The sequence below is a fragment of the Poeciliopsis prolifica genome, unplaced genomic scaffold (genome assembly GCF_027474105.1).
Source record: "Poeciliopsis prolifica strain line A6 unplaced genomic scaffold, Auburn_PproV2 SCAFFOLD007, whole genome shotgun sequence".
NCBI lineage: Eukaryota > Metazoa > Chordata > Actinopteri > Cyprinodontiformes > Poeciliidae > Poeciliopsis > Poeciliopsis prolifica.
In genome coordinates this window covers 14,535,172-14,560,992 of record NW_026562382.1, presented here as the reverse complement: position 1 = coordinate 14,560,992, position 25,821 = coordinate 14,535,172, and the positions used below count along the sequence as shown (strand labels likewise).

The 25,821-nt window shown below is 37.8% G+C and overlaps 2 protein-coding genes across 3 annotated transcripts; both read left to right on the top strand.

Moving 5' to 3' along the window:
* Positions 1–222: 222 nt before the first annotated feature.
* Positions 223–6,754, top strand: akap17a (A kinase (PRKA) anchor protein 17A). 2 transcript variants are annotated; one of them, XM_055031686.1, is made up of 7 exons: positions 223–731; positions 871–1,212; positions 1,662–1,880; positions 1,976–2,188; positions 3,080–3,228; positions 3,684–3,924; positions 4,913–6,754. In XM_055031686.1, exons 2-7 carry the CDS (start codon positions 883–885, stop codon positions 5,687–5,689), a joined length of 1,929 nt encoding a protein of 642 aa, XP_054887661.1. In that variant the 5' UTR covers positions 223–731; positions 871–882; the 3' UTR covers positions 5,690–6,754. The 2 variants fall into 2 exon arrangements, with proteins under 2 accessions (XP_054887661.1, XP_054887659.1); XM_055031684.1 differs by having other exon boundaries at positions 224–447.
* Positions 6,755–7,947: 1,193 nt separating this feature from the next.
* asmt (acetylserotonin O-methyltransferase) lies at positions 7,948–23,900 on the top strand. The gene is made up of 8 exons (XM_055032014.1): positions 7,948–8,184; positions 8,768–8,942; positions 9,871–10,000; positions 11,352–11,420; positions 14,365–14,483; positions 20,058–20,198; positions 22,334–22,456; positions 23,213–23,900. The coding sequence occupies exons 1-8, from the start codon at positions 8,074–8,076 to the stop codon at positions 23,428–23,430; spliced, it is 1,086 nt and encodes a 361-aa protein (XP_054887989.1). The 5' UTR covers positions 7,948–8,073; the 3' UTR covers positions 23,431–23,900.
* The last annotated feature ends 1,921 nt before the right edge of the window (positions 23,901–25,821 follow it).

The window sequence follows — 25,821 nt, the reverse complement described above, 5'->3', positions numbered from 1 at the left end:
AAAGCATTGAAATCCAGAGAGAATTGTCTAAAAAAAATGCAATACCTCAAATTCCCAAAAAGTGCAATAATTCATGCATGAATCTGCATGTGTTATATTATGTGTCACATTCTTTTAATTTGTGATTTGTCACAACATCATTTACTTCTCTTTCTTTATGGTAGTTTTCATGACACAAATATCAGTCACTGAGAGAAAGGACAGAATGTGCGGTCTAGGAAATGTTCAGCTATTTCTGGACCTTACCAGGTGGTGTCGCTGTGTGTCAACACAGTCGCCGTGACAGCGCTGTTAGTCGTTGTTTCGGCGGAAGGTTAAAGTGCACTGAATTCATTTTGGTGCTGTGTTTAAGTCTCTATGGGTGATTTTTGTTGTGCGATGTTTGGCTCTCTGTGCTGCATTACAGTAACATCTCCACTGTTTTAGCAGGAGTGTAGCTGATGTTAGGTAGGTTGTACTTCTAAGTAGTCACAGCTAACTTTATACACCGTAATATGAAAATAAACTGAGGATTCTAAAGCTAGTTATGAAACAAGAAGCTAACTAGCTCCGGTGTCAGCAAGTACCGACTCCTTTTGTTAAAGCACTAACCGTCTTCACAACTAACTCAAAACATCTTGAAATACTTAAATGTTTTATCAACTTTTCGCACAAGAGCCGTAGTAGTTTAAAATTTCAACCCTCGAGTTCGCCTGGATTAGCTAAAGCTACATTTTAGCTAATATTGTTCGGTAAGTTAGGTTGTAGTATTATTTGACATAAAAATGGAAGCTCGCTTGATTTTTTTTCCTGCTCAGCGTTTACTTGTTAAATTGCATATATTAGTAGTTTGGAGCCTTTTGCATTTAACCTGAAACTCAACATTTGCAGCTATACGCAGCAATGACCACCACCATCGTGCATGACACCACGGAGGCGGTGTGCCTGTCTGCCGAGCACAACCTGTACCTGAAGCCCATCGCCAAAATGACCATCAGCGTGGCTCTGCCGCAACTCAAGCTGCCGGGCAAGAGCATCTCCAACTGGGAGGTGATGGAGAGAGTGAAGGCCATGGTGGCTCCGGAACAGTTTTCAGCCCTGCGGATCTCCAAGAGCACCCTGGACTACATCCGCTTTGAGGGGGAGGTGGAAAACAAAACCGTGGTGAAAAGCCTGTTGACCCGTCTGGATGGAAAAACCATAAAACTCAGCGGGTTTACTGATGTTCTCAAGGTAAGGCTGACACTTTTTGCCTCAATGAAGGCCTTTTATTTTACTTTTGCTCAGTATTCTTTCAGTATTCTCTACATTTGCTCATAAAGCTGTGCTTTGATGTTCTATTTGCAATAGTGAAATATGGAAAACGTGATATTTTAGTAAACCCACAGTAACTGCTGCTGAGGTTTAATGTTTTTAGTTTTACTTTTTTGCAGCACTTTGTGATCTATGTCTTTCATTGTGCTACACAAATAAAGATTAATCTTTATTTGATAAGCTTGTCGTAAAAAGCTTACCACAACAAGCTTTTCAAAACTTACTTTCATCTGATTATCCATTCATTGATCAATCATTGATCTGTCTGCCTATTTCAATATATATTTCCTCTGACTTTTGGAATTTATATGAAGCTATGATGCTACAGCAGAATTTCTCGACGTCTGTATCTGCTTCTCTCTGCTCAGGTTCGTGCAGTAGAAAATAAGGTGGATTTCCCCACACGTCATGACTGGGACTCCTTTTTTCGTGATGCCAAGGATATGAATGAGACTCTGCCGGGAGAAAGGCCGGATACCATCCACTTGGAAGGGCTCCCATGTCGCTGGTTCAGCCAGAGAAACAGCCAGTTCCCGGACCGGCCGTCTGAAGCGGTCCTCACTGCTGTATTCCAGGCTTTTGGCAAGGTGGCGATTGTTTCAGTTCTGAACTAAAAGCATTTTCAAATGAAACATTTTATCAAATTCTATTAAAACAATATATATGTCAATGTTATTTTTAGGTTCGGCATGTCGACATTCCCATGCTGGATCCGTACAGGGAGGAGATGCTGGACAAGAACTTCAGTACTTTCAGCTTCGGGGGTCACCTGAACTTTGAGGCTTATGTTCAGTATCAGGAATACTGTGGTTTCACCAAAGCTATGGACTCTCTGCGAGGCATGAAGCTGATGCTGAAAGGAGATGACGGCAAAGCTGTGGCCTGCAACATTAAGGTACTGGAAGAGATCCAATGAGAATTTGGTAGTCAGTTGAACTGCTAATTATAATCTTTCTTTAAAAGCTGAAACATAAGAATAACAGTGAGTGTATTTTATTTTATGTTTTACCCTTCTTACAGTTAGCAGCCATTTATGACAAGAAAAGTCTCATTGTGTGAGATACCAGTGAAGCAAGGATAACACTTTCATTTAAAGCGAATAAAGATAATTGTGACGTTAACATATTAAAATCAATTTTGCACCTTTCTTTATTAAAGAATTTCATCTTTAGGCACTTCTACATCTGGTGGTTATTTAATCAAAAAAATCTCTGTTAGCTCTTTTGTCATAGCTTACTTCAAATCCTGACAATTAGCGTGCTCTTTCTTCCTCACTCCTTAAGAAAGTGAGCATTGTGAATGTTTCTCCCATCAACAGCAATCTCCTTTAAGGTCATAAATGTGACTTTCTTGTCTTTTTGCATTCACTAAACTGTTTCTGAATTGCTGTAACAACATCAAAGCCAAATAGGGGTTTAGTAATGAGATTGTGCTAGTCAGGCACAATGTAGCTTTGCGACCTTTTAAGGCAATGAGACGTGAAGCTGCATCATCAGTATTTCCAAGTTAATGAACATCTGATTAGGCAAGTCTTCTAATCCATGACCTAAAGCTGTATAATCTAAAGAAGGATGAGAACAAAACAGAAGAGCCCTTCTAATGATTTTATTAGTCTTTCGAGTCCAACAGTAGCTCCTTACTGATTATAGTAGAAATTGAGTAAAAGTATTTAAAAGCAGCATAACTAGCTGGGCATAATGCATTTAGATATCATGCTGTATTTCAGCTGGGCAAATAAATTTAGTTGAAGAAGCTTTTCTGTTTTCTGTTGTTTTTTTAAAATTAGGTTATATTTGACACCAGCAAGCACCTGAGTGACACATCCATCAAGAGAAGAAACCAGGAGAGGCTGAAGCTGCAGGAGCTGGAGAGACAGAGGGAGGAGCAGAAAAGAAGGGAGAAAGAAGAGGAGGAACGGAGGAAGGAGGAGGAGAGGTATGACGAAAATTAAGAAGGAAGTTTATCAAGAATAAAAACTCCAAAAAAAAGACCCACAAATTTTTTTTTTTCTGCTTCAGAGATGTTGGGAAAAATTATTACAATATAGACATTAAAAAAGGCTCTAGTGACCTTTATTTGACAGTAAATTGACAGGAAAGAGAGTAATGAGAGAAGAGGGAAGACATGCAGCAAAGGTCACCATTCTGGGAATCGAACCTATGACAGCCGCGTCGAGGACTAGTCGACTAAGGCCTCCATATGTGGGTTGTGCTTAACCCCTGCACCTCCTCAGCACCCCCGTTTTTTTTTTTTTTTTTCTAAATCATTTATTATGAAGAGCAGTCCTATTGTTCATGATTGTATTTACTTTCCTTTGAGTCACAGCTAAAAAATACTTCCAGCTGCAATTATTTTCTGTGGAAAACCTGGACATTTGATAATCTCTCCAGGAAACAGAGGGAAATGGAAGAGGAGGAGAAGGAGAGAAAGAAGGAGGAGAGGATCCGAAAGCGAGAGCAGAAGTTGCGGGAGAAGGAGGAGCGGAGGAATCTGAAGAAGGTGAAGAGGCAGCAGGAGCAGGAGCAGAAAAAGCTGCAGGTGAAGATCGCCATGGAGGAGAGAAGGCTGCTGCTGGCTCAGCGAAACCTGGAATCAATACGTCTCATTGCTGAGCTGCTCGCCCGAGCCAAGGTACTAAAGGAACGCAGCACAGCTCTCAATTACTGTCCACCTGGTTACACTGCAGCTGCTGAAGTGTGAAACAATGTAATTAACCGTAGAAAGGACAAAGAGTTCATGTTTTAATGCTCAGAACTCCTAGAGTAATAAATAGGCATGTTATATTCTACTGTATTGTACGTCTGCAGTAAGGAATATTCTAGAAATCTAGTACAATTTTGAAGATTTTTAAAAATTGGATAAACATTGGCATCTTCTGCAGATTTTTTATTCATCCAGCTTTTTTATATTATAAATACATAAAAATTGCAAATAAACAAATGATTCAATTCCTTTTTTTATATAAAAAAATAAACATTTTACTGCCTGAGATATAGTAGCATGGCATTTCTGTGATGAACGCTTGATAATTTTTAGCAAAGGATGTGCCTGCAGCTAAAAAATAGTTCTGAAATCAACATGTGAAAAGCTCAGCCCTTACTGCTCGATTAGCATCAGTACAGAGTATGGCTGTTCACAAATTTTTTGATGAACTAATTAATTTATGAACAGAAAAAGGTACTTTCATAGTTTTTTTTTTGTATGGAATGTTAATCAAATGATGCTAAGTCTGTCACTTGAAATGTTCTGGGTAGAACATATTTAAAGTTATAAGATATTTTCTTAATCTTAAAAGCAAAATGTATATATTTTTTGTAAGGTTTTGGCTTAATTAGCGCTCTGTTTTTTTCTTTCATCAAATTGTCTTGTTTTTGGAACTCCAGTTAACAATCGGTCTACGATTATTTTAATAATTAATTATGATTAATCAATTCAGAACCCATACTGTATTATATGGGTTCATCTTTAAGGATGCAGTTCCACAGTACAGTTAGAGCTGAATGGCTTTACTTTGGCTAACAGCTGGGTCATGCTTTAAGTCTTGCATGAATATTCGCACATGATTAACTGTTACGTTCCTGTTTCGGATTTCATTGTGTTTGTGATCGGTTTTTCCCAGATTCTGAAGCAGCAGCAGCAGGAGAAGGAGATGGCTGAACGCAAAGAGCAGGAGAAGCTGGAGCAAGCGCGTCAGAAAGAGGAGCTGGACCGCCTCCAGCAGCTGGAGGCCTGTCGGCAAAGGCAGGAGCAGGAGCTGCGGCGGGTGGAGGTGGAGAAGCAGCGGGCGCTGGAGCTCCAACGGAAGGAGAATGAGCTGAGGGAGAGGCTGCTTTGCAACCTAATCAAGAAAAGCACAGTGGCTGCAGATCCGCACGACCTGGCCGGCCCACCAACAAAAGAAGCTTCTCCTGATTTTAGCGATGTGATGCTCGGGGTCCTGGGTCGGGTCAATGGGGTGAAGACAGACGAAGGCAAAGAAAAACAAGTATCTAGATTTGTGCAATCTGAACTTCTGGAGAAAAACCAATCAAAGGAGAGACAAGGAAGGGATGAAAAGAATGAAGAGTTTGTTCGACGCGCGCACAGTGGGGAACGAGGCTGTGAAAGGAGTTCGCATAGTCGAGGGAGAAGAAGGCGTTCCCAAAGTTCCAGTAGGAAGAGGCGGAGCTCGAGCCGGAGAAGGACGAGTCACAGGACAAGCGAGGGCCATCACCGGGGAAGGAGGCGCAGTAGCAGCAGAAGTTCCAGCTTAAGCAGCAGTGGGAGGAGCCAAGGGCGTAGTCATCGCAGGTACGGCAGACGAAGGAGTAATGACTACAGGAGTCACAGTCACCACAGCCGGCGATACCGAAGGCACAGCGACAGCAGGGGCCGGAGCCACTCCAGGGGACACTGAACGCAGCGGAGCAGCTTCACTCAAGTTTCCCGTTTCTCTGCACGATCCTGAAGTTCAGCAAGCTTCAGAGGCAACGCAAGAGCTTAACAAATGTACAGAAAATAGTTTAATTTCATAGGTAAAACTTAAAACTTGATCACCAAAATGTTACCAGCTGTTCAAATAAGTCTTTGTTGTTGATTCACTATTTTTAATTTTGTACGTTTGTGTTGTTTGGTTTGTTGGTTTGAGATTTCCTGACAAAATTTTCAAAGAAGAAAACCGAGCAGAGTATTATAATCTGGTTTAACTGTGATAGTGTCATAAATTATATAAAAAAACTTTTTTTTTTTTTGACTGGCCTTCAAAACACTTTTTTTTAATTTCTCAAGTTTCTTTTTTCTTATTGCCTAACTGAAAAATGAACCAATGGATTCATAAGACTCGCAGTTTCAAATTCTCATTTAAATCAGTTTATACAGTTGGCTCCTCTACATGTTTTTCTGCCTTCAGGTCTGTGGACCACTGGATTATAAGTTTCCGTCTGCTCTACTGCAAAGTAATGTTTCAGAAATGGCAAGCTTATATTTTAAAATGTATGCAACATCAGCTTTTGTGTTAAAGCAGAGCACGAGCCTAAAACAAACAAAACTAATACAGATTGCTGCTAAAATGAATGCCACACTTAAGAGAAAGATTCTGCGTCTTTTATTATTGAAAGATTTAAATGATTTTTAGAAAAGGCTCATTCAGGTGACTTTAGTTCTTGTCCAAATTAAAACAAGTTCATCAGTTTTACTGGGGATTAATCCACTAAAAGCAACAAATGATTATCATAAGTGGCTGCCTTCTACAGTTTAAAAAAAAAAAAATGCAGACAGAAAAGTGGTTTCATTCTTTCTTTGACCTATAAACATTGTGTTGGATACATTTCTTCACTCTTTCAGCTGAACTTGAAGAAACTGGATGTTTGTTTTGTTGACATTGCTTGTCATGGAAAAGAGTTCTGTATGCGCTTGTGGCTCACTCTGAACATGTCTTGCACACACTGGAAGTGGTAAAAAATAAAGATTTGAATTGGACAAATTTCAGCAAATGTTCTCTTTACTGGGAGATAAATGGGAAGGTTAAAAATGTCAGCGATATTGGATACCCTTTCTCATTTTGAATAATTATGTTACCATAAAGTAGTTGTAGAAGAAAAAATATTCATGTATTTTTAGTAGAAATTACCTGGGGGCGGGGGGGTTAGTTAATCCTAAACTAATGACTCTCAATCTGTATCAGTTCAATTTGCTAGAGTCAAATTTGTACCAAAAAGTAACTGCAGTACTTTTTGCAGTTACCAAAAGTACTGCAGTTACTTTTTGGTAACTGCAGTACCAAATTTGACTCTAGCAAATTGAACTGATACAGATAGTCATTAGTTTAGGATTAACTTTTTAAAAATGTATACCTTTTTAAATGGTCAATGCCATTTACAAAAGCATTTTATCTACTGTGTTATTTGCTTTCATTTTTAACATAAGTGGTCCAAAACATCCAAAGACTTGGGCACATTCATTTACTGAACTTGAATAAATACAACATTATAAATACAAGTTGCTGGATTTGAGATTCTTATTCAGACCTAAAATTTATTGTCTACTTTGTAGTATTAAAATATTGCATGTTTACAGGATAGCAGAACAGAAAGAAGAAAATCCACAAGAAAAATAATTTGAGCACACATAATGTTATATGTAGGCCAAAAAGGCCTGGTCTGTTCTCATCTTACCGGAGCACCTTTATTTTCCCCTACGGTTCCAAATATGTTTTCTTATGTATTTCTTGGATTCTTTCATGAAATAAAAGAAAATAATGGAATCCACAGCTAACAATCATCCAGTGAGCAGATCCTCCCTTTGCAGCTATGGTAAAGTTAAAACAGGATTCTTGACTGCTTCTCTAATCATCGCTCCCAATTGGATGCCTTGCTCAATAATTCATAGAATATTTGTCAGGGAATATGATTTGGCAGGACTGCTGTTAAACATAATTAGGGGAGCATATATTTTTTAAAGACATGGTTATAACACTGTTCTGGCCTCACTTAGGGTTATATAAACTCAGAAAAAAGTGGCTTTGGTATGTGACTACAGTGGGTGAGTGATTATGAACAAGAGAACAGTGTTTTCACAGAGTTGTTTCTTTGTCTACCAGACTGAGCCCATGGTCTAATCTGGGTTATCTGGCTGTAATCAGCTTAGCCCACTGCTACTCTCGCTGCTACTGCTGCTGCAGGGTGGGCACTTTGTTTGCTTTCAGTCCGCTTCTGTCATCTACTAACATAAACTGCTAGCAACCTGACTGAATAGTGATCAGCTCACCTGCAGAGCGACAAAGCACTCCGTCTACCTGGAGGGATGGCTGAGCTTCCAGATGCAGGTCCCACCGAAGGGGGACCAACTACGCCAGCTACAGATGTGTATCCTAGAAAAATACTGGAGTACATGGAAGGCTTTCTTATCTCCAAGGTAAGAACTTGTTGCAACTTTTACATAGAATTTTCCTTTTTCAGTTCCATGCATGTGCATACTCACAGTGGCCCTGCTTGAAAACTTGTTATGTATGTTACTTGTACTGCTGATTGAACACAATGGTTTTTATTTTTATATTTATTTTGTCACCAATGCTCACTATCTTTCAAGCATGAATTATGATCCTTTGTGTCAGGATTTTTTCACCCATTTTTAAAATTTCAATTGTTTTTAGGTGATCAATTGTAATTCTCCTTCCTGGTATTATATGAGAACTCTGTATAAAACAGCAAAATTTAACTGTGAAGTGGAAGAAAAAAAATTGAAAATGTTTTACACATTCATGATCTTCATGCTTCAGATTTGGTGTGTTCAGGATTTTTAGCAATCGCATGACAATAACTGAGCTTTGCACCTCCATAATGGTTGAACAGCAAACTTGCACAATTGTCAACAATGTAAGATCGTTAGCCTATTTCAGAAAGTCACAGACAACTAGCAATATCCTTTTATTTCTCCTGATATAGATGAAATTGATGAATTACATCAGTGTCGTGGCTGTTTTTCCTCTCTGACCTAGACGGTGTTCACATCCTGCGAACTGGGTGTGTTTGATGTGTTGCTGGCTGCAGAGCGTCCGCTGTCAGCAGAGAAGATCAGTCAGGCAGTGGGCGCCAGTCTGGACGGGATGCAGCGGCTGCTTGCTGCCTGCACAGGCCTGCAGCTCCTCAACACACACTGGGACAACGGGCAAGGTCAGGAGACACTAACAAGTGATTCATAGTGAGTTCTAATTCTGATTATTTTGCTATAAATTTGCGTTTTTACATTTGAGTGTACGCTTGCTTAATGTTGACTTGCTATAGATGGACAGAAGTAATCATCCATTTTTAACTTTTGCACATTCTGTGACATTACAATTGCAAACGTTATAGAATTATCTATAACGTTTTGTGAAGTTTTATTACAAAAAGAAATCTGAAAATTGTGGCATGCATTTGTGATGCAATATTTTGTGGAAACATTGTTTACTGCAGTTACAGTTTTAAGACTTTTGGAAACTGACATTTATATCAATTATATCTCTTCAGACTCCTTTTTGGTTCTATGATATGATATAATTCATTCCAGTTTCCAAAATTGAGTATTCTGGCCTGTTGTCCTATTGGACAGTGACCCTATGACCCGGTCTCACACGTTTTGCAGTCTACTGGTTTTGACTCTAAACATAAATGTCCTGTGTTTAGTTTCTTTGTATGTCCTTGCTAAAAGAAATTAACACGACATGATTCTACTACTACCATATTTGGGAAACTGTTCAGGATTAATTCTAGTGTGATTTTGCACCACATTCAAAGTTTTCATATACACCAAAAAGTTCTGTTTTTCGATCTAAGCAGAGCACCTTATTTTGCCTTTAATGTGCCCTCTGCATGGCTTCATGGCATTTTATGACTTTGTTCTCTTGGGTCTTCCACACAGACTGTATCAGAGCACAGAAATACTTTTAACTTGGATTTTCTTTGTCTGTTTGACATTTTTTATTGTTTCCTGTCTCAAGTTCATCCACTTCCATTTTACACCTCTCATGTGTCTGCAACACAAATGAAAAGTCAAAATATTGTTTCATACCTGCAGTCTTTCATTAATTAATTCTCTTTCATGTTTCTCCTTCCTCTTCAGTTTTTTATAGTAACACAGAACAGTCCAGAGTCTTCCTCACACGTTCCAGTCCTTTGTCCCTCTGCCAGTCCATCCAGTACAGCTCCAGGACCATCTACCTCTGCTGGCATTATCTCACAGATGCTGTTAGGTCAGTAAACAGAGCAGCAGTTGCTTTTATATGAGTAGCTTGGATTTATTTGTTTTCCCCAACAAGTAAATATTTAATGTGCGGCAGAAAATTGCCTGTCAAAATTGCATAGAAGTACTCAAAATTCAAGATGTCAACTATGCTTCGCATTAAGTCTAACAAGAAATACATATCAGGTCATGAACTCCTCAGTGTTATGGTCAATGCACAGGGTGCTGTGGTTTTGTTTCATTGGATTTCCATCTGGCTACTTCCAAATCTATTTTCAGGAGTTGATGTCATAGTTACCAAAGTTATAAATGTTCTCAGAGAACAAATAATCTGGCAATGTGTTGTCCAATATGAAAAATTATACCAGGCCTTTAAATGTTGCACTTTTGGGACTCCTCGTAAATGTCAGCTTGTGTTGGGTTAGGAGTAAGAACGAGTTTTTATGGAGGTAAGCTTTGGTGTGGGGAGAGTTAGAGGGCTGTGGCTGCAGGAGAAACAAGAACCGAACAGAACTCAGAAAACAAGAACAACACAAACCAGTTTTATTCACAGTTAACTTTCTATCCACTGCAGGTAAACATACAGCAATCTTCCTAAATTAATAATCAGGACAGAGACGGAAACAAAGAAATAACTTCGCTCTAGTTCTCCGGTTTCTTCAGCTAAATAATGCAATGTGAGGTGATATTTTAAAAATGCTGCACGTAATAGCAGCACACAATAGAAATCTGGTCCTGGTGGACTACTGCTAAGAATGCTAAGGTTAAAAGTCAGGTTTGCCCCAAGTTGCTTTTTTCAGCAGTTATGGGAAAGCCAAAGAGACTTAGGCTAAATAAAAGTCCAGACCTAAATCCATCTTCTTCATGTTTTTTTTTTTTTTTGTAAAAATAAAAATAAATAAATAAACATCACCTATGCTTTGTATTCCACTTCACTTCGTTGCACATTGCTTCATGATGTCCATCCAATAAAATCATTATTCAGCATGTTGAGATTTCAGGTTGGTGAAAATGGGACATTTTGAAAATCTCTATAGTTCTGTTGTAAACAAAAATAAAGGTTATGGCTTTTAAAACTGAACATTTCATCAAAGTGGATGTCATCACAGCCACAGGTGAGCTGTGAGAGATGCAGGTTCAGCTGGCAGTGTACAGTGTGCAGACTTTAGTCACCTTCTCCTGTTTGTACTCTGTCTTTTGATGTTCTGAGAGCCAGCAGCCCGTAGCTCTCTAACTGTGGCTGACCAGTGAAGTCTGGGAGAGAAAAAAAAGCCAAAAGCAATACCATGACAGATGATACAAATGTATTTTTTGGATGCCTGTTATTGATTTGCATTTTGTTTTTCTCTGCATTTTTTCAGAGAGGGAGGAAATCAGTATGAAAAGGCTTTTGGAGTCAGCTCAAAGGACCTGTTTCAAGCTCTGTACAGGTAAAAAGCTTTTCGTAGTGTTGAGAATTCAGCTGAACAAACATACAGGTCAAACGGTTGAGCTGTCTCATGTACATTCTCTCACCTTCTGTTTGCTTTAAGCCAATTTCTATCGATTTCCCTTGAAAAAAAATCAGACTTGTTGGATTCAATGGGATGGAGGAAATGTGAAATTAAATGAGAAAGTGGGAAACAGTGAGAGGGCATGACCAGAGAGGTGAGGAAGCCACAGCTACAGAGAGAAAAAGAAAATAAAAAAAACTGCTGTTGTCCTGGAGGTTTGATATGTTTATAGCATCCAGTGCCCACAGTTTTAACGCATCACTGATTTGCTGGTCAGCTTTTTTCAGGGGTCATCACACACACAACACGGTTTGGTAGCTAAAAGATTTTGATCAAGCCGCCTGGGGGCCTGTTACATTAACACCAGCGGACCCAGAGGACGAGAATTCATCCAAAGTGAGACACGCAGAGGAATAAAGCACAAAAACATCCTTCTTCTCACCAGCATGGGCCTTAAATGCACCTCTCAGGTTTCAACATTATTCTACATTAGAGGGACTAAAATATTACACCGTCTGGTTTTATCAATTACTCAGTCTTAAGCATACAAACATTTGTGAAGACCACATTATAATTCTACTTTATATACTTTCTCGCAGCCATTTTTTCATTGCCAGTTCTTTTTATCAAACCTGAAACAACTGGAAAAACTGATGGATGGACGAAGTCTGAAAATAGAAATATTGTTTTTCATAATTTGTTTTCTAAACCTTTTAGGAATGAGAGCAGGAACCTTGTCAGCTTTCCCTCTTTTCCCTGCTGCTGTTTGTTTAGACGTCTGAAGTAGATGTTGGTTTTCGTTTCTTTGAGACAAACAATTTTTTAGTCGTCCCGACATTCTGAAAGCAGCTGGCAATTTCAGTAGAAACTGCATCACTGCTTTAGATGAATGCAAAGCAAGAATGAAGCAGCCATGAACCATGTAAACAAACTGTAGCATAACAGTTCAGATGAATTTGCAAATCAGCATCAATGCGTCAAAATTAATTTGCAGAACAAAGAGCAGTCTCAGCACCTGTGCTCAGCTGATTTGATATGGAGAAGCATTTGTTGGTTCCTGCTGATTTCCCCTGTGAATTCGGCGGAGAAATTAGCAAGGGAAAACAAATGCTGAAGTCATTCAATGTGTTCTGAGCTCTGCAGCGCGATCAGGAGGATTCAAAGCTGGCTGGATGACTCAGACTCCTGTTTACCCATCGCCATTTAACCAGTCATGTTCTGCACCTGAATAATTTACAGACAAGGCCCTTTTTTCAGCTTCACTTCTTAACCTTGAGGAATCGGGTAGGAGCCGGAAAGGGGGAAAAAAAACAGGCAAAGAAATGTGGAATTCATAAACATACAGCATTTACATAAGACTTTAGCACAACTTTTTAAAAATTTGTGGAGATTTTTACCTGACTGGAAAATATGAAAACCTAAATTTAAGGTTCAGTCAGAGGAAATTCTGAGAAACTTTATTTAACCTTTTGCTATTTTCCTAGAATTGAGTGCATTTTTAAAAAATAAAAAAGGAGGATTTCCAAACAAGTACTTTTTATGTATTTATTTTTCTTAAAATGTCTATCCTGATTTATTTTTCCAAATTTTTAACTCATAAGAATTTATCTGCAGATAAATATTGATCTGAAAAGGTGGTACATTCACCTGCTTATGATTTGCAGATAAAAAGACACTGAGATGCCTTTAAAGTCTCTCAATATTGTGATTAGTTTTTAACAAATTTTTACTAAAAAAATTGTTAAAATGACCAATGTTATATTTTACAGTGGCCAAAGAGTGATTGAAAAAAAAAACACCTCATATTATAGAGTACAAAACAAATAATATGTGGGTTGAAATGAATAAATTTCAGTTTTCTTGTAATTCAGCATTGAAAATAATCAAATAAAAAAAAGCTTAGCATCACTTTCCTTTAAAAGGAAAGAAAAGAATCTAGAGAGAGACACAGAGGAAAAGTCAAAGTTAACTTTCTGTGCTTGTCAAGCAGAAAATTTGAAATGATGAAGGCCGCCCTGTTGGTAAGAGGAAATTTGACAACATCGCTGATATTATTCTAAGCCATGGCAACAATTAGCGTTGCATCAGTAATTTTATAAAATGCAACATGGTTTTATTTTTCCAATGAATGAGTGGATGGATGTTGAAAACTGTGAACAGAATAAATCAGCTATAAACTCTAATAAGCCATAATATTCAAAGAATTATCAGGTAACAAGGCTATGTCACTGAAACTTAAATTGGATGCCAAAGAGGGTGATTTTTTAATGTATTGTTTTACTGTATGATGTCATCATCCCATTTCCCGCCCACAAAAAATGAAGTTGTCGTTACAGGGCTTATTGGATCTTTTACCCTTGACGCTTTCAGATTATAGATGACAGTCTTCTGTTTAGCCTCAGAGTCTTTTTTTTTTCTTCACATCATCTGCAGTCAGAGTATGAGGCTAACAATGGCCCAACTTCTTCTGGATGTCATTGTGTCATACAAAGTTGTTTAGAGAATTAGATGGATGGGTACTTTGTTGGAGAAGTTTGGACGAGTGGAGAGCAGCAACACAGAAGAAAGAGGATGTGAGTGTGTGTGTGGGCCTCATTGTGGTGCTGCTTGATGAGGTGGAGATTTCTCAGAGCAGCAGCACTCACCACAGGCTCTTCTGTTCTGCCGCACCCTGTCTGCCTCACACACACACACACGCACACACACCAGAGCGGCCGCTGGGAAAAACTTTCTAAATGAGGAATGTGTGTCTGTTTGCACTTCAGCCCTTGGGTGAGAGTTTAGAGAAGATGATAAAGAGGCTTATACTTCCATGAAGGGAGACATGAGTGAAAAAGGACTTATAAAGATAACTTTTCTCTCTTTGTGGTTTTCTGTTCAGGTCTGATGAGGAAATGGTGAAATTCATGCACTTGATGAACTCCATCTGGAACATCTGCGGCAGAGACGTGGTCACGGCCTTTGATCTTACGCCTTTTAAGGTCATCTGTGACCTGGGAGGTAAGTTTTCCTGGCTGTTCCAGTTTAAACAAATTATTTCCACATATGTCTATGGATGCTACGGACAGTTTTGCCATCTAAGAATAAACATTTGGGAGTGAACTTCTTGTATGCTCCAAGCTGTAAACAAAATCTGCTTAATCTCTGGAGACATTTCCATCTAGATCAGTGTGTAACTGGAAAATAATGATTTCTGACTGATAAAATCTAAAGTGAAGGCTGAATTTGATAAATGAACAAAGATGTTATGATGGCAACAATATCAACCTTAAGATATAAGAGTTTAAAGGTACTTTATTGTGTGAAAGTTCTTTGTTGCACTCTTTTTTAACAATGATTATTTTATGTTTTGCAAAAGAAAAACAAAAGCTTGGTAATAGATTTTTCTTAATTAGGAATATAAATGGAATTCCAATTTTTGTCACAATCGTGTCAGAAAACTGGTCTAAATAATTTAATGGTCCATACGTACTTGTTAAAATTACAGCTTTTTGTAATAGAAAATAACTTTCTTTCCACAAATAATGCAACATATATATTTTTTAAAGGTAAACAAGGTAAAAGAATAATATACAAAGTGTTTTGCTTCTGCTGAATGAGTACCTTGGTAAAGGAAAGACAGATTTTAGCATGGTTTTCCTGTACCTCAAAATATCTCAGAGAATGCTTAAGTTTATTCCTGTGCAATACTTAAATGAAAACACTGATTTTGTATTTGAATATTAAATGCGTCTCCAACACTCATTCCCACCTTTCCTTTACAAAGGTTTTCACTGAGTTTAGGAACCACCACAGATCCACAAATAGCTGAAATCTGTAAATACTTAGGGAGTAAAGCCAATCAGCGCCAAGAAAAATGAATGGGCCTCTTGGATTGACTGGTATTCAGAAGCCAATGAATAGAGTAAGTAGCATTGTGCTTGAGTATTTCTGCTTCTGAAACTGCATTCTATTTCAAACATTTTTTAAAAATAATGAAAAGTTTTTTGTGAGTAGTTTAAAATCTAAATAGGTGTATCTGTGAATATTGAACCACAAACAGGTATGGGTGCACTGTTTTATTTTATGCCACTGTCCTTATTTTAACCCAGACCAGACCTGAAATTACTGTTGCTTGGTTTAATTTTACAGCAGAAATTAAAGCCAACTCACAAGGCATCCAGTGGTTTTAACAAGCAAAAAGTTAAAATGAGCCCAAACGTTTCATCAATATTAAGCAATATAACTAAATTATTTAGTTGGTGAGAATCACTTGTTAAGGCAAAATACAAATTCGTTAGTTCCAGTGTTCTGCTTTTAGAGCTGCAATTCAAATGTTTCTGCAACCTGCCTAAAATCCTGGGAAAACTTCATACCAGAAATGCATTTTAATAGTAAGAACAAAGGAAGCACAAGGCAACAAACAGGTGAGAGTTGACAAAATGTGACCATAAGACAATACAAGGTTCACCTCATATAAAAGAAGTCATTGCAAACTCTCAAGCTCAAAACAGAGACAATGTGTTAGAAACTGAAATTCAAAAACAAAAATATTCTGGTAGCTTTCAGAAAGATCTTGGCTCCATAACTGACCAGCACTTTTACTTGGTGTGAATGTGTCAGTATGTTACTTCCACTTTTTAAAGTCATTGAACATAAGATTCTTTGCTTACCGCTAACTGAAGGACAATATAATAATAGATCTTATTTTCTCAAATGAAGTGTACTGAAAATATACCAAAACCTGACTTTAAAACTTAACTAATGCTCTACATTGAGAACAATAAAAAGGTCAATTCAGTTTTATTTATATTTTATAGTTTAGTATTTAAAGTTTGCTGCCTTTAGAATACTTTAAATTCTGAGATTTAACATATTATTAAATTTTATTCAAGAAAAAATCTTGAAGAAAATTATTACATTTTCTTTTCTCCCCAGGAAATGATAAAATCAATTGCACTTCACATTGTTCATTGATGGTTTATTCAGATAAATCATCAAATTTCAATATTTCAGTATCAGAGGAGAACTTTGCAACAATTACAAGAACCACAGCTCTTAGTGAAATTAAACTTGATTGTTTAAAAATGGAAGGCTTTGTTCATTTGTCTCTGCTCCTTTGTCAAGTGAGATACATCTCTAAAAGCGTCTTTGAAGAGTTGCTTTACACGACAAGCAAATGGCACAAAGACGAAAAAGTGCTGGGAGAGCAAAGATTAAACAGACATGACATAAATGATGGAGGCAAAAGCTTATAATGAGCTGCAGAGGCACAATTGAAGAATGAAGGATGTTATGAAACCAAGAATAGCCTTTGTGAAAATGATAATGGGCTTTTCTTTGTCCTTTTTATTCCACTCTTTCTATTTCAAGTGAATTTAACAGCTGAACATTGACTCCAGTCATGTTCAGACAGGGTCTTAAAAGGTTTAAAAAGTGTGTATATATATATATATATATATATATATATATATATATATATATATATATATATATATATATATATATATATAGGTATTTCAGAACAGATGTTTCCAGTTGTGAATGTTTAACCTGCAGATTTCTTCACTTGAACAAAGATGGCCTTTAGTTTAGCATTAAGATGAATAGCAATCCACACAACCGTCCTTTTGTGATAAAGGTGTCACACCATCCACTCACGCCATTTTTTTCAGACTTAAATTGCCTACAGGTGGACCACGTGTAGTATGCGCTACCTCAGCTGACCACACAGGGGAGCTGTGGAGCCACAAAAGGCACCTTGCATCGATCCTGGTCTTTTCCAGCTCCTGTGTGACTTTCTTCACATGAGGTTGTCTGTTCATGCTTATGCATGAAGATGCATATCCAAAAAGTCTGAGCATCAGGAGGGTGAAGGGCAGCACTGCAGTGTCCCATTTCGGCCATGTCTCTCACACAGCATCTGTTGAGTCCGTGCACATCTGCTGCTGTCTCTTTGTCTGCTAGACCCCGCCAATGATTAACTCTCTGCAGTGAATATGGCATCCATACAACCATGGTGGAATAACCATGCATTGAGAAGTGCCCAAGGTTGAAAGGATTTTTTAATTTATTTTTCTCTGTTTGAATTTATTTCTCATGGCCTCGACAGAGAATCAGTAAAGTGCACTTGTGAGTCACAACAGAATAAGTCTGGATTGATTCCTTGGCACATTCTCAATACATTTTCCAAGATACTGTGACTAAAATAAAAATATTCACATCCCTTGACAATATTCACATTGTGTCACATTGCAGATGCAAATTTAGGTATGGTTTATGAGGGATTTTATGTGATGGACCAATATATGCTTTTGTACCTCAAAATGCAGAATGCGAGATTGCCTTCAGAAGACCTATGTGTAGTTAATTTGACCAACAAAAATGACCAACAGCAACACTACAAAAACTATACAAAGTCCTATTCTTAAACTACCTCAAGCCATACTTTACATCACCTTAAAAAGTCCAACAAGGAACTATTGAGTGAAACATGGAGGCAACAACATGGTGTTAGAATTGATACAAAGCGTATGATATGAAAGCATATGTGTTCTGTCATGAGCTGCTGCCATTTTGCCGAGGAAACTTTTGCAATTTTGGTTTTAAGTTAAAGTGGTTCTCTGTGAACAAGAACAAATAATGCAAATACAAATGTTTAGATGTAACTAAATCAAAAAAAGTTCAACACTGCATATCAGCAAAGGCCAAATCTAGATGCCATATAAAGATGAAAACCAGACAGTGTTGGATGTGACCCTTTGAGACTGCCGGGTTTGCCGAACAGTGTGCTGTGTGTCTGATTCCTCTCTTCATCGTGCCTCTTTGATTCTCCTCCTCTGCTGACCTCTGTTTGATGTGAGAGCTACCTAGCATCTCTGTGTGCAGAAAAGGCAGAGCTGATATGGTGGAAGCAGGTCAGTTTAGAGGATAGCTGGGAGGAAATCTTGCCGTGTATCCACACACATAGACAAACACACAGTGGTACATCTGACTGGGTTTTATAGGTTTGTCAAAGTGACATCCTTTGAAGGTGTATTCCGTCTCACTGCGACATTCTGGCTTTCTCTTTTTTCTCACCAGTCTCTGACTCTATTGTTGTCTTCCACTTTTTCTTACATTGTCTATTTTGCACTCATCTTTCTTTGCAAGGCATGGAGAATTTAAATAATGCTGCTAAAGCATCAGCCTGAAATAATCCCATTTTCACATTATATTTCTGTTGTTCTCTTATGAGCATGTGTGTGTGTGCTGCTCACTTCAGCTTCCACACCCCACTTGTGTAACCTCCAAGATTTACCTTCATGGAACGTACATATCAAGCACGAGTAGCGCACAACTTTACAATCACTCATAAAACATAATTTTTAAAAAATCACATTGACTATATTGTGACTTCTGTTGGAGCTTGGATATTTTGTCCAGGAAGGGAAATGTCACTTGAGGTTTCCATCTGTAGAAGTGGAATAATGAGAGTTGAGGTCTGAGCATTTGACAGGATGATGGTACAAGCTCGCAGCCCCTTTTGTGCAGTAGTTAGTATTTAAGTGGCTCAATGAATGACAACTGGTAAATTAGTGGCAGAGTGATATGCAGTGTGGGCTTATTAATGCAGTTGGGGGGTTACGACAGGCTCATGTGTTGCAGAGAGGACTTGCTGCAAGAAAATATGGCTCATGCAAAAGAAAATGATGGCGCGATATCAGACTATGTTGTGTGTTTTTTTACTGTGAAATACTGTTGCCCTTATTAATTTTTTCTATAAGTTCTATATAACACAATGCTGTCATGTTGAACTGCTTTGTTGTGGAAAATGTGCTACCTTACCCCGATGCTTCACAGCTGGGATGGTGTACCCGGGCTTGCACGCTTCCCCCTCCAATGTTAATGGTCATGGTTATGGAATGCAAATTCCTAACCTAAAACTTTGTTTTGAAACCCAACAACAAATTTAGATTTCTTAAAAACAGAAAAAGATCTAAGGTGAAAAAAAAAGAGGTTTGCAAAGAGATTTGTATGCTATTTTCTTTTAACCATTGTTAAACCAATGTTTTCAAGTCAAGGCTAACTTTTACAAAATTAAAGAAATCTCATTTGGTTTCATTTAAAATTAGTTTTAACTTGCTTTAAATGTCTTCACTGATCATGATTTCCCAAGTTCACATTGCTACTTTCAAACATAACCAAACCCTGAGGGGACTGTTGTGCATGACGTTTTAATGGCAGTCAATATAGATTAAAAAAATTATAGGTTTCAGATTAAGGACTAACGATTAAATGTTTTTTAGCATCAGCTTAAAATACAACTTTATTCCAAACATCTACTTATGTTACATAGAGTAGCCTCTGCTTTCTACATTATGTTAATCTATCTCTGGAATTAAAGTATCAATGTTACTTAAACCTCCTTCTCAAAGCAACAAAATGAATACAAATCAAGATTATAAATAATACGGTGTACCTGAAAGCATCACAAGCCCTTGTGTAATGGTGAGCTGAAAGCAGGTTTGTGTGTAGTGAAGATCCACTTTGTTTTCAATGAAAGTTATTTGTTTACTGTTCCGTAACTAAATGCAATTCTATCCTTGTCTTCAGGCTGCAGTGGAGCATTAGCCAAGCAGTGCACGTTGGCCTACCCAGAATGCATTGTGACAATCTTTGACCTCCCCAAGGTAGTGCGTGTGTCAGGGGAACACTTTGTCACCGAGGCTGACCAGAGGATCAGCTTCCATGAGGGTAACATTATTACCATTCTGCTTTCTCCTGACAATCATAGTATCTGCTATAAGTGCAATGTTCATAGGTATCAGTGACAACGCAGAAACACAAAAGAGATGTTGGTTTTTCAAATCCGTATAAAGCCTGTTGTATTTGCTTTTGATTAGTCTTTAACTGATTTATTTGACCTTTTGTGTTTAAATGTAGCACAGACAAGCATTCTTACTCTCATTAGAGGTGATCAGGCACAGTGAAAGTGAATTAATACAGAATTAAGATATGTTTAATTTATAAGACGGAAGCATATGTCAATGTTTTGTTGTTCAAATAGAATGTGATTGAGCCTTAAGTGAGCTCATGGAGGCGGGGTCTAATAAATGAGAATATCATCAAAAAAATGTATTTTGTGTCCTTAAAATTTGAGGGTGTGGCAGTGATGCAGTGGTGAGAGTGTGCGACATATGTAAGGTGGCCTCGGTCCTTGATGGGGTCGTTGAGAGTTCTAGTCACGGCCCGTTGACCTTTGCTGTATGTCTTCTTCTCTCTTTCATTCGACTATAATATTAATCATTTTACAGCCTTAAATTCCAGATAAATTTTACACAATAAATTTGGTCTCAAGAAAGTCAAACCACCACAATGTTACCTTCTAATACAATGTTGATTCTATTTCAGCTACATTAGCTGACAAAATATTCAGTCATAGAAGGTAGATTCATTTCTGGTGCTCAGTTACCCATAGGATGGTCAGAGAGTTTAAAGATGCCTCTGCTCTGCATGTCTTTGCTTCATCTCTCATTCATAAACAACAACGAAAAAATTCAAATATAAAATAAACCGGCTAGCATAAAAGACTAGGACAAATTATTTTGAAGCGTATTTACTAAAAAAACGGGGAAAGGTTTGATCATGCATGTTTGCTTTTATTCAAACAGGGACTCTGAAAGAGCAAAACATCTTGACAAAAACAGCTGCAGCACTGATCTCTTTTGTGCTGAAGGGTACTGAATGCATCATGTATAACATTACTGAGCATACAGAACTACGAAGGAAAATTAAAGTTTTGAATGTCAGTGATGAAAACTGCACTGGGGCCTCTATTTTTAAACTGTTTCTTTACATAGAATGAATGCAAACTCCAGCTAATATATTTAAAATAATCCGACCATATATTTTACATCACATGTAATTGTAATGAACGGAAAACAATTCTGTGTCTTATATACAATATAGATACAACCCACCACTTCTTATTTGATCCTCGCTCCCCAAAGTTCATGTGCAACAAAATTGAGTAGCTTAAAACACAAAAAGACGTCATTGATATTGGCAGCTGTTAACCTCATTATCCTCTTGACTGACTTCGGTTAAGAGTGAAATCGTTGTGTACAAAACTATCAATTTGTGCCTCACACTTTCTTTGTTTGGTTGCTCCACCACTGCAGCAGCAGCAGCAGCTGAAAGTGTCAGCAGCAGGTAACCTCAAAAACCTGAGGAGAAAGTCAATCCCTTCCTGTCCTGCTGTTCATACAGCCATGTGACGGGTGCTGGTGCATGAGGCCTCTAAATTAATTTTATTTCAACATCATTAATTTAAATAAAATAGACATCACAGAAGTACTGAAAGGAAATGATCGACTCTCTAAGCAAGCTGCGTGCAAAAGAGAAATCAACTACAACTGAATGTTGGACAGAGGGTGGAAATTTGACGTAATCAATCTGGGTCAACAGCATTTAGAATAATTCAATTACAACAGACATCAACCATTTGCAGCAATTATATTTAAGTGTGAAAATCGCTAATCAAGTCACATCAGTATTAAGCAGGCTTGTCAACAGAATTAATAATTACACAAAAAATAATTAAATCAGATAAAGTGAAGCCTGTGAACCACTCAAGGCAGCCCAGTTTGAGTCCTCAGCAACACCCTTCTTACAAACTGCTCACACTAATTGTTGCACCCATCCTTCTTCTGCTGATTCTACTATGACCAGCATCAACATTGCTGCAGTATTAGATGGGGAAATTGAGGGAGAAGACGTTGGAATTGTTGCTTTTCTATAACATGTTGAAAATCTCACATCATAAATGAAAACCTTATATATTTATTCAGCTTTCTATAACTATGAAGTGTTCATGTCTCTTTCTAAAGGTGATTTCTTCAAGGACTCTCTGCCGGTCGCAGATCTCTATATTCTGGCCAGAATCCTCCATGACTGGACAGATGAACGCTGCATAGAGCTCCTCTGCAGAATCTATCAGGCCTGTAAACCAGGTCTGTGTGTGTGTCTGGGTGTGAAAGGGATGAGTGTTTTTTTTCTTCTTTTGCTGGAAATGAGATCACAGATTGTACCCCATAATGCAGCTGATCCCTGGAAAGTCTGTCCTTCTGGCTTTGATCAAAGTCAAACTGCAGACAAGAATTAGACAAAATAAGGGAATGGTGCATAAAGGAGGGGAGAGACAGCAGATAAAAAAGCCACAGGTATATTCTTTGTTTGAACAGCACATTGCATTAAAGAAAAGCTAGACTTATTTCTATATTCTCTTGTTAAAACAACAAGCCCCATTGTTCAGTTCATTTCTACAAGTGATCAGTGGTAAATTGTGTGTAAATATCATGATCTCATTCTCTAAATTTACCCATATTAATAGTTTAGCAACACCAATAATAAAAAACATTAAAAAGACATTTGATTTGTAATAAAAATGAATAGAAATCTAAAAGGTGTGGCATGTATTTCCATTCACCTCCCTTTATTTTGATGCTCCTTGTAAACAATTAGTTTCAGACGAACAGCAGTATTAATTGTACAGCAGATGTGGCAGCATCATGCTTTGGGTCAGTGAAACTTTTCAAATTCAGATAGGAATTGAGATTCTATTCAAGCAGAATAGAATATCATTTCTAGCAAAATGTGATCTTTATATCACTTCACTTATGTGTTAGAAGAAAATGACTCCATCTTTCACAAAATTAAACCTGATCACGATCAATTAAATAAGCATATTTTTGTTATTTGTGATGTAGGAGGTGCCGTGCTGCTGGTGGAGGCGCTGCTAAATGAAGACGGGTCTGGTCCACTGACAGCACAGCTCTACTCCCTGAACATGCTGGTGCAGACGGAGGGCAGAGAGAGGACAGGTGCTCAGTATGCTGCCCTGCTGGCTGCCAGCGGCTTCACCAACATCCAGCACCGCCTCACTGGAAAAATCTATGATACCGTTCTGGGTCACAAAGAGACATGAGAGATAGAGAAAAATGATGCTACCGTGTGTGTAGTAAAATAAAGGCTCAGTGTGTAAGAAAAAAAAAATTGCTTTTAAAATGAATTCAGTTTCCTTTGAGATGCACTGTTGTCTTTGTCCTGGCTGAGATGAGCAGCTGTTTCTAAAATGGTCCAAAATTACGACGTAAATGTAAAGAATCTAAGTTTTTTGTAAACATGCCAATTTAAGCATGTATAAAATGTTGTCATCAGTTGTTTCAAAGAAAACATATTCGTGTAAATTGTATCATCAGTGTAAAACTGAGAAATAGGTGACCTTTATAACAAAACAAGCTCCAATCTTATTTGCTGTAAACGAGGGAGACAAAATACAACTACGTCACTTTTCACGCTATTGCAAACTGCCTATCTTCCATATTTACAAGTTACAACTGTGGTTGACCATTATTATAGTTGTGCAATAAACATCTTAACACAACTGGAAAGAAACTGCCTTCACCCCCTGCTTTGAGAGTTTTACTGCAAAAAAAAAATATATGTTTCTGACAAAACACTAAACAAAGGTGAAATAGAAATGACTGGATGGTGCAGCTTTAAGTAATGGATAAGTTTCATCCTTCTACTAGATTTGTTTAGAACAAAATGTGAAGAAGACAGATTTATTCATTTGTCATAGAGGAAATTGGTGGGAAGAAAATACAAGTGAGAAAATCCCAACACCTTCGTGCCAACTTTAACTGACGAAGTATTACTGTGGATGTCAGCTGAATGAGAAATAATCTGAAGGATAGATTTAGGGATATAGTTTGGATTAGGGAAGAGCCAAAATCACTCCTGTTGCCAGGCAACATTATCAAAGGTTTTCCTAATATTCTGTCTATCTTCTTCAAGACGTCTATGTAAGCAGGCCGTAGAAGACGTTAGTAATATTTTAACGTTTCAGCCCTGCCTCCGTTCACCACCCTCCACAACTTTCAAATAAAGATTAGAGAAGGAAATATCATTTTTCAATCACACGTGTACCTCAGCTAGTGCTCATGTATTGCCATCATAATCCCGGGGAAAGCACAAGTATACCTATAAAAAAAAAGGAATAAATCCTCAGTCATCAAAGAATTATTATGGAGAAATTACATTTAAATTGTATCGTATTTTGCTTATATGAAATAATCTTTTTGTGAGGCACAACTCTGTGTCTTCAGAGTGAACTGCAATGAAACCCCCAAGGGTGACAATAACATAAGAACTGAGCAGAGTGGGTAAGTAAATACATACCTGTAAGTGCAAGCTATAAGTGTTGAGGAAAGTCTTCTCCAAAGTCCTCAAGAGATTCTTAAACCCTGTTCTGAAATAGCTTGATCAATACTTGTGAAACAGCAAGTAAAAACAGTCTGAAGTGACTGCCATATGCAGAGTGAAGGTGGTACCAGAATGCATTGCTGACAGGCACACAGTGATTAAGAGTTCAAGTGTCTATGACTTGAATTATTCTGTAGCCTCCTCTCTTGGAGTTCCAGATTACTAAATAATGTTAAGCTAATGTCAGATCTGCAAAATCAGCTAGCATCTCCCACTGTGGACAAAAAAAGGGATTAAAAATACATTAACTTCTCAAAGGCGATTGTAGCTTTTGTTTCAAATTTACACCTTCCTCCTCTGCCTGTTATTGTGTCACTCTCCATTAGCAATATCCGCTTCAGTCCTAAAGAACCCCGAGGGCTGCACCGTGTCCCAGCAGACATTGGGTGAGAGGTGAGGTACACAGGGCTAATGCAAAGAGACAGAAAGCCTTGCACGCTCACACCGACGGCCAATTTATAATAAACCACCACCCACATCTTTTGACATGCAAACAAAAAGGAAACATGCAGACTCCAGACAGAGGATGTAGCCAAACAGCAGGTTCAATCTTGTTGTGAAACAAAAGGACATGTTGCATATTATGAATGTGATTAATGGAAAATCAGTGAGACATGTTCATACGTAAGAGGACTTTAACCAGATTTAGGTAATATTGAAAAGCCAAAATAGGAATCTGTCTTTCAAAATATGGCAAAATGAGAAATCTATTTTTTTCCCCACAAAAAAGGTTTTATGAATTAACTTCCTCTACATCAGTAAAACAACTCCTGAACTACTTCCTGGCAAATTTCAAAGCACTTACCTTCATGCCTAGATTCTTAATAATAGCTTGGTCTAAAAAATAAAATAAAATACCAAGAGGTTGCTTCACAAGTCAGACTTTGATGAGAAATATTGTGACGTATCAATATTGTGAGATTTCATATCCTATTACTGTCAATAACAAGCATAATCCTATTTTAAAAATGAGGCCATTATTAGAATTTGCACTGTGCTGCCAATGCTACTGAAAAGATCAAATAATTTCTATATTACCAATTCTTATCAT